General features: G+C 44.6%; 1 protein-coding gene across 2 annotated transcripts in view; it reads right to left on the bottom strand.

Moving 5' to 3' along the window:
• Positions 1-15,044, bottom strand: part of LOC137349379 (ATP-dependent 6-phosphofructokinase, platelet type-like) — a 154,488-nt gene that overhangs the window by 40,839 nt on the left and 98,605 nt on the right. For both annotated transcript variants that reach the window (XM_068014901.1, XM_068014890.1), the window contains exons 14-16: positions 8,646-8,716; positions 5,875-5,962; positions 356-508 (exon numbers count right to left, since the gene is read on the bottom strand). In XM_068014901.1, the coding sequence (XP_067871002.1) occupies positions 356-508; positions 5,875-5,962; positions 8,646-8,716 (312 nt within the window). The remainder of the gene's footprint in view (positions 1-355; positions 509-5,874; positions 5,963-8,645; positions 8,717-15,044) is intronic.

The raw sequence follows: 15,044 nt of genomic DNA on the forward strand, positions 1-15,044 counted from the left end.
AGACTCATCAACATTACTTCAGAACTGCCAAGAACAGGAAAACAGATCGAAGACTTTTCAAAAATCAGTTTCCCTGGCAGAAAAGGCATTCAAGTTTAGAACCTCATGCTAATTGAAAAAGGCTCTTTCACAGAAGAAATTAGTTTGTTCATTTAAAATTAGAAAGCTAACAGCCAACTGTGAAGCACAAGTCAACAAGATTAAAAAGGATGTCACTTTACACTTGTGAGGGAAGCTAGTGGTTTTGAACCACAGTATGAATTCTGCTGGTGCTAGCAGATAACAGATGCAGTTGAAATGATCTCTTTGGACCATTGCGTTAGAATTGTAATCACACATTCCTAGACAGACTTACATCGGTTATAGCGTTGAGGGCAGTATCTGCACCAATGCTGAAGTCTGAACCAGGCACATTGTTGGAGACAGTGGCAGGAACCATAACCATGGGGATACAGAACTCGTCATACTTGGCACGTGCAGCTGACAGTTCCAAAAGTCCCAGGTAGGCCTGGAGGGCACATCCAGATTAGCTTGTATGCACAATAGTTAAATTAGAAACATGGTAAGGGCCGATGGGAGAGCCACCTATCACTTGCACTCATACACGAGCTTAAAAAATACTTAACATGCATATTATAAACAGTTACATTTTGCATCTATTTTCACCATTTTAGGCTCCCCCTGCAGCCACCCATCACTATTCTTCCTCCTTCAATCAAGAAAGCCAGGTTCGGCCAGCAATATGGACATTGCCATGGGATTCACCAATAACCAAACATGAGTTGTCAACAGGAGGTATGATGCTATGGGGAAAAAATTGACCAACCACTTTTCATCGTCCTAGGGCACTCGCTGCTCTACGGCAGCGAGGCCTGGACAACGTATGCCAGCCAAGAGCGACGTCTCAATTCATTCCATCTTCACTGCCTTCGGAGAATACTTGGCATCAGGTGGCAGGACTATATCTCCAACACAGAAGTCCTTGAAGCGGCCAACACCCCCAGCTTATACACACTACTGAGTCAGCGGCGCTTGAGATGGCTTGGCCATGTGAGCCGCATGGAAGATGGCAGGATCCCCAAAGACACATTGTACAGCGAGCTTGCCACTGGTATCAGACTGCGGTCTTGTAGATTATGCCATCACCTGAATTGTTTGATTAAACTCCTCCCTTGAAACACATTTTTGTATTCTATACACACATTCTATAATCAAAATAAAATTTCCATCACACTAGAACAACAGAAAATGCCCTGGACACAGCCCTTGCAATACATGTTAATTTTTCTGATTAAAGATCAAAATGATATGAAATTATGGGACAGCGAAAGGGACAGTTACAACAAATGACAAATTATAACGTTTGAAAAGATCACCATCCCACTATTACTTTATAAGATTGAGCCATCAAGGCAGTAAAGATCAACAGGCCCTCAGCAAGGTTTATTAACCTTTATTAACCTTCTCCATGTTGCTGAATTCAGTGATGTTGCTGTTGAATTGGGCCAGTATGGAGCTTTTCTTTCTTTTGGGCCTCCTTATCTCGAGAGACAATGGATACACGCCTGGAGGTGGTCAGTGGTTTGTGAAGCAGCGCCTGGAGTGGCTATAAAGGCCAATTCTGGAGTGACAGGCTCTTCCACAGGTGCTGCAGAGAAATTTGTTTGTTGGGGCTGTTGCACAGTTGGCTCTCCCCTTGCGCCTCTGTCTTTTTTCCTGCCAACTACTAAGTCTCTTCGACTCGCCACAATTTAGCCCTGTCTTTATGGCTGCCCGCCAGCTCTGGCGAATGCTGGCAACTGACTCCCACGACTTGTGATCAATGTCACACGATTTCATGTCGCGTTTGCAGACGTCTTTATAACGGAGACATGGACGGCCGGTGGGTCTGATACCAGTGGCGAGCTCGCTGTACAATGTGTCTTTGGGGATCCTGCCATCTTCCATGCGGCTCACATGGCCAAGCCATCTCAAGCGCCGCTGACTCAGTAGTGTGTATAAGCTGGGGATGTTGGCCGCTTCAAGGACTTCTGTGTTGGAGATATAGTCCTGCCACCTGATGCCAAGTATTCTCCGAAGGCAGCGAAGATGGAATGAATTGAGACGTCGCTCTTGGCTGGCATACGTTGTCCAGGCCTCGCTGCCGTAGAGCAAGGTACTGAGGACACAGGCCTGATACACTCGGACTTTTGTGTTCCGTGTCAGTGCGCCATTTTCCCACACTCTCTTGGCCAGTCTGAACATAGCAGTGGAAGCCTTACCCATGCGCTTGTTGATTTCTGCATCTAGAGACAGGTTACTGGTGATAGTTGAGCCTAGGTAGGTGAACTCTTGAACCACTTCCAGAGCGTGGTCGCCAATATTGATGGATGGAGCATTTCTGAAGCAGCCAGAAGTACTGCACAAAGAACAGCTAGGCGTTGCGCAAACGACTACTGGCAACACCTATGCAGTCATATTCAGCTGGCCTCAGACACCGGAAACATCAGAGGAATGTATGATGGCATGAAGAGAGCTCTTGGGCCAACCATCAAGAAGATCACCCCCCTCAAATCTAAATCGGGGGACATAATCACTGACCAACGCAAACAGATGGACCGCTGGGTTGAGCACTACCTAGAACTGTACTCCAGGGAGAATGCTGTCACTGAGACTGCCCTCAATGCAGCCCAGCCTCTACCAGTCATGGATGAGCTGGACATACAGCCAACCAAATCGGAACTCAGTGTTGCCATTGATTCCCTAGCCAGCGGAAAAGCCCCTGGGAAGGACAGCATTACCCCTGAAATAATCAAGAGTGCCAAGCCTGCTATACTCTCAGCACTACATGAACTGCTATGCCTGTGCTGGGACGAGGGAGCAGTACCCCAGGACATGCGCGATGCCAACATCATCACCCTCTATAAAAACAAAGGTGACCGCGGTGACTGCAACAACTACCGTGGAATCTCCCTGCTCAGCATAGTGGGGAAAGTCTTTGCTCGAGTCGCTCTGAACAGGCTCCAGAAGCTGGCCGAGCGCGTCTACCCTGAGGCACAGTGTGGCTTTCGTGCAGAGAGATCGACTATTGACATGCTGTTCTCCCTTCGTCAGATACAGGAGAAATGCCGTGAACAACAGATGCCCCTCTACATTGCTTTCATTGATCTCACCAAAGCCTTTGACCTCGTCAGCAGACGTGGTCTCTTCAGACTACTAGAAAAGATCGGATGTCCACCAAAGCTACTAAGTATCATCACCTCATTCCATGACAATATGAAAGGCACAATTCAACATGGTGGCTCCTCATCAGAGCCCTTTCCTATCCTGAGTGGTGTGAAACAGGGCTGTGTTCTCGCACCCACACTTTTTGGGATTTTCTTCTCCCTGCTGCTTTCACATGCGTTCAAATCCTCTGAAGAAGGAATTTTCCTCCACACAAGATCAGGGGGCAGGTTGTTCAACCTTGCCCGTCTAAGAGCGAAGTCCAAAGTACGGAAAGTCCTCATCAGAGAACTCCTCTTTGCTGACGATGCTGCTTTAACATCTCACACTGAAGAATGCCTGCAGAGTCTCATCGACAGGTTTGCGTCTGCCTGCAATGAATTTGGCCTAACCATCAGCCTCAAGAAAACGAACATCATGGGGCAGGATGTCAGAAATGCTCCATCCATCATGGAGCTTTGCTGGCTCAGAAACTTTATTAAGTCAACTCCCAGCTGGATGCTAATCTAGGAATTTCCCTGTGGAGCTTCTCACTAACGCAAATAGCATCAGAACTGCTCCAAGCTACATGTTCAAAGACCTAAATTTGTGAACATCAATGGGCGGAAGGGGGGAGGGAATGGAAAATGAGAAATTAGAAAGATAGCCTTCCAAGATATTATTCAGCAGATTGAGCTCAGCGGAACATATCTGAAGTATTCCATTTTGCATAGTGCAAATTTTAAACAAACATGATAATTTTAAACAGAACTCAGTCATCCATTATCATTTAGTACATTTCTAGCAACTGTTCCTAGCTTTAGGTAAATTGAAACAAGCTCTTTGGTTAATTACCTAGTGGAAAAAATACAACATCATTGTAAAGAACAGGCTGCTCAATATATTTCAAGTATGGATAGTGGAATTTTCAGATTGGCTAGTCATATGCCTAGTGATGAAAAACCTATCCCTGTCTGATTCGTACAACATTTTACCACACTTTCATCATTAACTAGCAGAATGCAAATAGAATTGTTTTCAAGCTCTTTTCCAACAAGATACTTTCTTTACTTACAAAGACAGTTCAAAAGTTAAACTATTTGAGGCAGAAATATATTTCATTCCTATTTTAATATTGCATCACAAATTTATCTATTTGCAATATAAAATCTATGTTTAAATATAAAATTAACTTGTTAAAAACATACAGCGCTGCTAATTCTATATCCAACTTTAAAATGGTACTTTTAAACCTATCTGTAGATGTGCAAAAATTGACATTTTGGAGGAAAACAAAAATGCATGTTTCAGTATCAATGGATGAATTTAGTTTCCCCCAGGCGTTGGGGGTCCATGGTGGGGGTGGCCTGAAGATCGCTCTGGAGGAGGTCTGCCGCCGACCCTGACGCTGTGAGGGCTCAGCCCGATCTTCATGGAAGCGGAGAGGCCTCGTAGCCGCCCCCCGCAGCTTGGCAACAGGCCTGACATTTACATAATTAAATAAATTTGCATACCTGAGTTAACTGCATGCCCGCCACCGCCTCTGGTCCCAATGCGATCTTTGTGCCGCTGGTCGACACTCCCGCGCCTTCCGATTCCCATCCAGGGAATCGAGGCGCCATGCTGGTTGGGAGGGGGAAGCAGGTAATTTTTTCTGTGCAGGGGCGGGGGAAGCAGTGATAAAGTCTTCTCATTGGTGGTGGGGATGTTGGGGAGGGGTAAAGTTTAAAGCTTATGCATTTAGATGGGGGGGGGGAAAGGTCATCTGTAAAAGGAAAGTGTTTTGGGCTGGAGAGGGCAACCGTTCAATTTTTTGATCATTGTAGGAGAGTGCTGTGATAAAGCCAAAAGTACTGCATCTAACTGTTTTTATTATTGCCTTCCAAAATCTTAAAATCTGCCGGAAGGGCTCGAAGCCCTTTAAAAATGTCGTCAGCGCCTGCAAAAAGGAGCTGATGCCATTGCCACAGGCAGACAGGCTGCCCCCCTCCACATGATGGGTGGCTGTGGGTCGCCCAGTCCATTCAAAAGAGCCGCTGCACTGCAGATTGTGGCGGCTCACCAACATGCTGTCGGCGCAGGCCGGGCACTGCTTGCTTCGCCTGCCGCCGACTTTGGCGGCGGCAGATGATGATTCTGGCCAATGACTATTGTTTTGATCAGTTACGATTGCTTTGAAAAATTGCAGGTCTTCTAACACGCTCAAAATATTTAATAAAGGTACATTTTTTACACCTAACAGTATTTTAGCTGCTGTGCGTATTACACTTTTGCAACAAGATGTAGGCAAATTGATGGATGGGGCTCATCACCCAAGTTGGTCGATTCGAGTACAGCACACGACTACTTATGTGACATCAAGGCCAGTCTCTGCTGACATAGCACTCAGCAGGGTCAGTAATCCCAGCGAAAGTGCCTCCTTTGGATTGTATGAAGTTTGGGAAGAGATTTGAAGATCACAATTTACGAATAAGTTAAAAGCTGCACTATTGGAATCAGTGTAACTGTTTTCAGGATGAGATTGTTTTAAAGAATTTTTGTTCTTTGTTTCACTAAAACCAGAGTATCATGCAGATTTTTTTGTATATTTAGCAAAGTTAGCGAGGATTATGCTAAGAATTACATTTCATTTTCAAACATCTCTACAGCATTTTAACATGTTTCGGAATCTCGAAGAAATACAGAACGTACCTCAAAGCCGCCAATCAGCAGAATAGCATTGATATTATGTAAACGTACTTGCTCAGCAATAGCCTTTGTATTCTTTGCAGGAAGGGTACTGTGAAGTATGAACAAACGAAAGATGCATCAGAAATTGGGGAAACTGATTCATATCCAGTTGCAATGAATAACATGAAGGACATTTGTACATTTTGAGATGCATACTGAACTTTTATATTTTGGTGAAATAAGCAATAATTCAAATATGGCTCAAAATATATATATATTAGTTTGGGGGAGAGGTTGAAAGATATCAATTCGGCAGAGTGACAACATACAGCCCACCTAAAGTCACGTCAGGAGACCTGAACCACTTTCAGATTCAGGAGTAATTTGAACACAACTGCAACTGACAAGTTGAGTGAGTGGGCAAATGCATGGCAGATGCAGTATCATGTGGATAAATGTGAGGTTATCCACTTCGGTAGCAAAAACAGGAAGGCAGATGATTATCTGAATGGCTATAAACTGAGAGAGGAGAATATGCAACGAGACCTGGGTGTTCTTGTACACCAGTCGCTGAAGGTAAGCATGCAACAGGCATGCAAAAGGGCAAATGGTATGTTGGCCTTCATAGCGAGAGGATTTGAGACGAGGAGCAAGGATGTCTTGCTGCAACTATACAGGGCCTTGGCATGGCCAAACCTGGAATATTGTGTGCAGTTTTGGTCTCCTTATCTGAGGAAGGATGTTCTTGCTATAGAGGGAATGCAGCGAAGGTTCACCAGACTGATTCCTGGAATGGTGGGACTGACGCATGAGGAGAGATTGAGTCGGTTAGGATTATATTTCCTGGAGTTCAGAAGAGTGAGGGAGGGATCTCATAGAAACCTATAAAATTCTAACAGGACTTGACAGGGTAGATGCAGGAAGGATGTTCCCAATGGTGGGGGAGTCGAGAACCAGGGGTCATAGTCTAAGGATACGGGGTAAACCATTCAGGACTGAGATGAGGAGAAATTTCTTCACCCAGAGCGTGGTGAGCCTGTGGAATTCGCTACCACAGAAAGCAGTTGAAGCCAAAACTTTGTATGTTTTCAAGAAGTAGATATAGCTCTTGGGGCGAAAGGGATTAAAGGATATGGGAGGAAAGTGGGAACAGGTTACTGAGTTGGATAATTAGCCAAGATCATAATAAATAGCAGAGCAGGCTCGAAGAGCCGAAGGGCCTACTCCTGCTCCTATTTTCTATGTTTCTATGCAACTGGCAAGTGACAAACAGGCACTCGACTGCAGCTCCAGCTAATGGATCCGGACTCACCTATACAGGCATCAAACATGGGCTGAGAGTATTTTTTTGGAGCTAGGAGGAGAATTTCTGTCTTTCTTGATACATAAAAATAAAAATTAAAAGAAAATAGAGGTCTGGGTTCCTTTTCTTTTGTGGCCACCTTAAAGCTCATATAGGCCACTCATTGCTTGGTACACCCACCCTTTGTACTTCAAAAATGCCATCAGGGTCCTGTAATGTTGTAAAACACTGTTTTGAATATAGCAACAGCTTCCCACCTGAAAGAGGAGGGTTATGCACCCATTTATATGCCCAAAATTGTATCAGGCAGGCCTTGGGCATCCAAGATTGGTCAAGGCTCCACCCAAGAACATAAGGACACAAGTAATAGGAGCAGGAGTAAATCACATGGCCCATCAAGCCTGCTCCACCATTCAGTACAATCCTGGCTGATCTTAGGCCTCAACTTCACTCTTCCGCCCTCTCACCATATCCTTTGATTCCCTAAGACACCAGTAATCTGTCTACCCCAGCCTTACATGTATTCAAGGCCTGCTACCCGACCTGAACCCGTCGGGACCCGATGACGTGTCGGGTTGGGGTAGGGTTGGGTCGCTCTTCTGGGTCTGGCTTCGGGCTCGGGTCGGACACACACGGTAAGAATCGCAGGTAAGTGTTAAAAGTAAAAAATCTACCTGAGCTGGGAGTCCGGGACGTCAAAGAAGGAAACTCTGAGTCTGCGCAGTGAGCGAGTGAGTGTCTCTATGACGTCATCACGTTCATGCTGCAGCTTCCTGAAGATTGGGAGTCGCAAGGCGGGTAAAGGGAACATTCTGGTGGTCGGGTCGGGCTCAAGTTGGGTGCGGGAAAAATTGGAGGGACTCGGACTGGGTTGGGCTCGGGTCTGACGTGGTCCTGTCGGGCATTTGCCGTGTTTTAGATTCCTCGACCAGGGAAACAATCAGCCCATGCACCCCCACCAATTTTCCTCTGTAGTCTGCTCTTCAGGTTAGAAACAGTCATGGCAACAGTTGAAAACCTTCTCCATTGTCTTTCAATACAGATTAAGAATGAGCATTCCTTTTGCATTAATTTAAACATATCTGACTTGACACCAACTTCTAAACTGTACATACCTGACAGTAAGGGTCATACTGTACAGAAATATTTTATATTTTCCTTCAATAATTACAAAACCCTAATGTGAACTGAAAACATAAAAACTTATTTCAGTGGACAGGCATGGTCAGGAATTATTTTCTTACAAGCAAGAACTTTTTATTTGTGAACAGACCACCCAAATTGCAAAAGCAAAAATTCAGTAGACTCAAACTTCCATCACTATTTACTGATTTGAACAGATCCTTTGCAATGATAGAAAAGTCCATTTGAAACCACATCACAATCATGCTGTCTCTATTTCTCAAACAATGGCATTTAAGGATACTGATTTATATTTCTATTCACTCTAGATTAAATACATAAACACCACTGTTAGCACTGTATTTACCGTTTAGTACCCAATAGGGATCCACCTTGGCCTGTCCAGCCTCCAACATCGCCCCATTTAATTTCTTTGATCTGAAGGAAGGAGAGAAAAGAAGTCATTGTAATATATTCCGTGCCTCTTTTAAAATTGATTTCTTCTTTTCCTAATCTTTATTTTTGTTTTCCCGTCTGCAAACTCTCTTGTCCCAGTTGCGAGGCACAGCATGGAACTTGCTGCCATTCTTCAATCTGTTGTTTAGAAACCAGTTATCAGTTGCATGAAATAGGCCCAAGGCTGAGCTGCCCTACGAGAAAGTCACCAGGCCTCTGCTCAGTATTTACTTGGACTGAGTTTGTAAACTTGCTTCGTCTCGTGGGAAATCTCAGGCATCAATATATGTTCTCTTATTCTGTGGTACATCAGGTCATTAAACAACTCCATGTGTAGGTCTTCATCCAAAGTTCTCTTCATAATAGATTGTGCTAAATTTTATGCAGCCAGCCGGGCTCCTGATGTAGCGTCAAAAAGGTGAGGAGAACCCTGTCTCGGCCGATTGGGGGACCCCCCCCCACCCCGCTGCATTTTATGCTGCTCGGATAATTAACCACCCAGCGCCAGGGTCCCCGTCCCTTTAAGACCACCACTGGGAGCAGTGGCCACTGCTGGAACTGCAGCAGACCCTTAACCAGGAGTAGCCATGGAACTTTGGAGGGGAGATAAGAGGGGGCAGGCTCACTGGGACCAGTCAGACAAGTCCTGACGAAGGGTGTGGGTGGTTGGGCTGTTGAGGACAGTTGACTGGGTGGTGACACAGGGGCAGCCTCTGGTGCTGGGGACCTTGCGTGGGCCACAGATTGTTCAAGCAGAATGCACCCCCCCCCCCCCAATCCCCCCCCCATCCCCCATGCTCACCAGCCCACGAGGAGGCCGCCTGGAGTTACTGGGCGGCCTCTGCACATGGCGTCCTTAGACTTCCCCGCCTGATTAAATTGAACGGAGTCCGGAAGGTGACAGGCACTCCCACCTTGCCTTGCCTTGCAATTTTATGGACCCTCGCACCACCCTGCCTGTTGCTAGAGGGCTAATAAAATTCAACTCATTGTTTCAGTTAAGGCAGTGCTGCTAGCTACAGTTATGGAGTCCCATGCTTGTGACAACACTACATATGCAAATGAGCCACTCAGACCTTTCAAGCTCCATCCCAGAGTAAGGTTCATTTTGAGTCTGAAAAGTAATGAAGTAATCCACTTGAAAATCAATTTACAAAAACCAATTCTACATCTACCTGAAAGTATACTTAAATAATGTGCTGCATTTGAAGGTCACCTAAGCCACAACTGGGTCTTTCAAAAAATTTATGAATTTGAAATCTGTCCAACAATTGTTGATGTCAGCAATCACCACCCCACATTCCCCCTTCAACACCGCCGCGCCCCCCCAAGTCATTATAGCCTTGGGCCCCTTCAAACATGCCGTCTATACCTCTCTTTTATATTAATGGAACAACCCAACTCTGACTCAAAGGCACTCAATGATAAGTAATTGACTTAAAATAGTCAACTGTTCTTTAGGAAATGGTTATTGATCCATGACACAGTCAAGGACAGGTTCAAGGTTGAAATCCAGGGTCAGATTTAAATAGGCTGTGGAGCTGTATGGCAAATCTTCCACTCAAACATTACATCGGAATAAGAACCACAGCAAGACACAAACCTTTCTCCTACTATTGCCATCTACCTTTATAAACGGATGCACTTACAGATTTAAGTAATCCAGAGTATACTCGTAATAACAACATTTCAATTAAACTAAGTGGCAATGTCAAGCAGATCAAATCTAAAATGGCACAGCAAAGGAAAGGCTTACGAGGAAAGCTGCTGGACAACAAGCATGTTGATTATGTTAAAGTGAAAGCTTAAATTATTTCAGCCTCCCTAATCAGTTGAAAGAACAGGAAGCCCTTTTCTAGGTTTTCTTTAGGCAAACTGCCTTTTTTGCCTGAAGCAATTTGTATCCTAATGGCAGTCTGCCTGTTCAAACTAGTACTGAATTCAAATTCTCAATACTGTGACATGTAAAATATGTGGCATCAGTAACAGGGATTGGAACACTTTAGTTAAGCATGGTTAGATACAGAGTAAAGCTTCCTCTTGTTCTACTCCAACAACGTATCCTAACTCCAACCACAAATTAACACACATTCTGCATCAATGTCAACTTCCACTCTTGTACCAGGTAACCTTACAGCTTTGTAAGCGAATCTGCCAATTCAGTATTAATTTGTGCTCAGCGGCATGTTACTTTTTCTTTGCTCTTGGAATGTGGGTAACCCTGCAACAGGAGTATTTATTTCCCATCCCTAGTGACTCAAAGGGTATTAAAAGTCAAAAACAATATGTAACTCACGTCACAGCGATGCCAGACTGAGCATAGGTGGCAGGTTCCTTCACTGAACGACCTTGGTAAATCTATTGGGACTTTATAATAATCTGGCAATTTTAATTTGGGTGTCAGTCCTCAAATTAACAAATTTATTCAACTCCATTTCATAACTTGCCAAAGTGGAATTTTGAATTCACAGGGGGTAAAAAGTGGACCTCATTGGATTCATTTTACAGGCGTAAAATGACCGCAAAGGCCAATTTTGGGTACTGAAGTTCCAATGCCCAAAGGGCATCCAAAACACGCAGTAGGCTCCTTAGATTTGCAAATAAAGGGTCTAAAGCCTGTTTTCGACACCCTTGCCAAAATTTGATGCTGCAGAGCAGAATTCTTTATTGGTTGCTGGGTGACAGCCAACAAAAGGTAAATTTTAACGCAGCGTTGCTGTGAAACCAGGAGGAGCAGCAGCGCTCTCCTGACTCCAAAGCATTCCAACTTCACTGCTCCCCGAACACTGACGCTCATTCCACTGTCACCCCCAACCCTGCACCCCACCCCACAAGCTAAACTGTAAATTTCTGCTCCTATCTGCACAGCCTAGAGCATCTCCTAACCTAGCATGATCTGCATATTTGAATATAACAACTCTATTTCTTCATCCATATCATTGATATATATATGGTTAAAACTTTAGACTCCAGTACAGATGCCTAGGAACACCACTAGTCACATCCAGCCAATCAGAACAGCATCGCTTTAAGCCTACTCTCTTGGTGTTAACTCCCAATCGATTATCAACTCATGACACAAGGTATATTAAATACAATTCAATTCAGCTTCCTGGCCCAATTTGACTTTCAATCACACATCAGCCTCTCTGGTAGGGGGTATAAAAATGCAGAATGATCAGGCTAAACATGAAATATGACAGAAGTTTCCTCTGTTTAATTATATAACTATATTTTCAAAGTATGTAAAAAGGCTGCAGTGAATGATTTATTGCTGTACATATGAAAAAAAATTGGTCGGGATTAAAGGATCTCTACTAACACTATAACTGAGATTCATTAACATTAAGCTGACACACCATATATCTGAAGGGAAAAAAATTGCAGGGCTACAGGGAAAAGGCAGGGGGGGAAGGGGACAAACTGAGTTGCTGTTGCAGAGAGCTGGCACAGACATGACAGGCTGAATGGCCTCCTTCTGTGCTGAAACCATTCTATCATTCTATATATACATACATATGCATGTGTGTGTCATCATTTAACACTTTAGGTGAAATGTTTTCTCTGTATAGATGCCTCTCATTTGGCCATATGCACCTGCATGTGGATACATTCACATTCAGTTAGTAAAGAGTAAATGCTTGTCATCACTTTCAGCTAATCTAAAGCAATGGACATCAAACTGTTTTCAATTTAAGGCATTATTCATCTCAAATTTCTTCTGACCTTTTTCTCGCCACCTCAAGATTATGGGGCAGCCAGGTCCTACGCAATACTGATGCTACTTTGAAAATAGCTTCTAGGGGATGCACAGAAGTAGCAGAGTCAGACGATTGTTCCTCTAATAAGTAGCTGACATCAGCACTGTGCGTGTAAACTTATTCCCCACCGTTTCAAGACAAAGCACCTCACGTCTCTAACGTTCTGCATTAATATTTCACCCTAAAATGGCCAATTTTAAGTGTTCTAACTGCGGGAAAATAAACTAAGTTGCAGTCACGAAGTGACATCTTAATATTCAGTATAAAGTATTAATTTAAATCAACTCATTATGACATTGCCAGGATACAAGTGTTACTATTAGTTATCAATAATGCAACTGATGATGTGGATTGCTCCAGTACTTTATATTTTCAGCACCTTTTATGGATCTAAACTTCTGCTGTTTAGACATCAATCTGATGATAGAGTAAAATCAGGGGCGGAGAGGAGCAGAGTGGATCTGTGGAGAGAACACCGAGAACCTATAAATCGAACCCGAGGATCGAGGCCCAGTCTCTTACCTTCCGGGAGCGGAGCGCAGCGGAACTGTGTGAGAGCAGTCCAGGCATGCCGGAGTTTGAAAAAAAAAGTCAACATTGACATCACAAGAAAGCTGCAAGGTGATTGGTTGGTAGCTGGCTTAGTAACTAAGGTAAGAAAGGTCTACAGTTTATTTTCATGTATAGTAAGTAGTGTTTTTTAGGGAGTTCTGTAGTAAAGAGGATCAGGGAAGAAGGGCCCTAGAGTAATTGATATTATTTAATATTAAGCATCTTCCAAAAGGTTTAATTTAAAGGGTTAAGTCATGGCAGGAGAGCTCAAAGCCGTGGTGTGCTCCTCGTGCTCTAAGTGGGAAGCCGGGAACAATTCCAGTGCCCGGACTAGCATGTGAGCAGGAAGTGACTCCAGCTGCAGCTCCTGGAAGCGCGGGTTTCAGAGCTGGAGCGGCAGCTGGGGACACTGTGGAGCATCCGCGAGGCAGTGAGTATCGTGGATAGCACGTATAGAGAGGTGGTCACACCGCAGGCTCAGACGCCACAGGCAGGAAGGGAATGGGTGACCACCAGGCAGAGCAAGAGGACTAGGCAGGCAGTGCAGGAATCTCCTGTGGCTATTCCGCAGGCTCAGACGCCACTGGCAGGAAGGGAATGGGTGACCACCAGGCAGAGCAAGAGGACTAGGCAGGCAGTGCAGGAATCTCCTGTGGCTATTCCCCTGCAAAACAGATATACTGCTTTGGATACTGTTGGGGGGAATGGCCTCTCAGGGGAAAGCAGCAACAGCCCAATTGGTTGCACCACGTTTGGTTCTGCTGCACAGGGGAGGAGTAAAAAGTGTGCGAATGCAATAGTTATGGGGATTCAACTGTAAGGGGAATAGATAGATGTGGCCGCAAACGAGACTCCAGGATGGTATGTTGCCTCCCTGGTGCTAGGGTCAAGGATGTCTCAGAGCAGTTACAGGACATTCTGAAGGGGAATGGTTGTGGTACACATCGGTACTAATGGCAAAGTTAAAAAAAAAGGATGAGGTCCTAAAAGCAAAATATAGGGAGCTAGGAAGTAAGTTGAAAAGTAGGACCTCAAAGGTAGTGATCTCAGGATTTGTACCAGTGCCACGTGCTAGTCAAGAGTAGAAATAGCAGGATATATCAGATGAATACGTGGCTGAAGAGATGGCGTGAGGGGGAGGGTTTTAGCTTCCTGAGACATTGGGACTGGTTCTGGGGGAGGTGGGACCAGTACAAACTGGACGGGTTACACCTGGGCAGGACCGGGACTGATGTCCTCGGGGGAGTATTTGCTAGAGTGGTTGGGGAGGGTGTAAGCTAAAATGGCAGGGGGATGGGAACCTTTTCAAGGAGTCAGAGGAGGGGGGGATCAAAGACAAAAACAAAAGACACAAAGGGGAATAAGAAAAGTGATAGGCAGAGAAATCAAGGGCCAGAATCAAACAGGGCCACAGTGAAAAATAGTGGGAAGGGGACAAGTAATGTTAAAAAGACAAGCCTTAAGGCTTTGTGCCTTAATGCGAGGAGCATTCACAATAAAGTGGACGAATTAATCGCGCAAATAGATGTAAACGGGTATGATATAGTCAGATTACGGAGACATGGCTGCAGGGTGACCAGAGATGGAAAATCAACATCCAGGGGTATTCAGTATTTAGGAAGGACAGACAAAAAGTAAAAGGCGATGGAAGTTGCATTGCTGGTTAAAGAGAAAATTAACGCAATAGTGAGGAAGGATATTAGCTCTGACGATGTGGAATCTGTATGGGTAGAGCTGAGAAACACTAAGGGGCAAAAAACGTTAGTGTGGGTTGTACATAGACCCCCAAACTGTAGTGGTGATGATGGGAATGGCATTAAACAGGAAATTAGAGATGCATGCGGTAAAGGAAGATCTGTAATTATGGGTGAATTTAATCTACATATAGATTGGACATATCAAATTAGTCACAATACCGTAGAGGAGGAATTCATGAAGTGTATACGGGATGGTTTTCTGGACCAATACGTTGAGGAACCAACAAGAGAACAGGCCAT

This window comes from Heterodontus francisci, chromosome 2, assembly GCF_036365525.1.
Source record: "Heterodontus francisci isolate sHetFra1 chromosome 2, sHetFra1.hap1, whole genome shotgun sequence".
NCBI lineage: Eukaryota > Metazoa > Chordata > Chondrichthyes > Heterodontiformes > Heterodontidae > Heterodontus > Heterodontus francisci.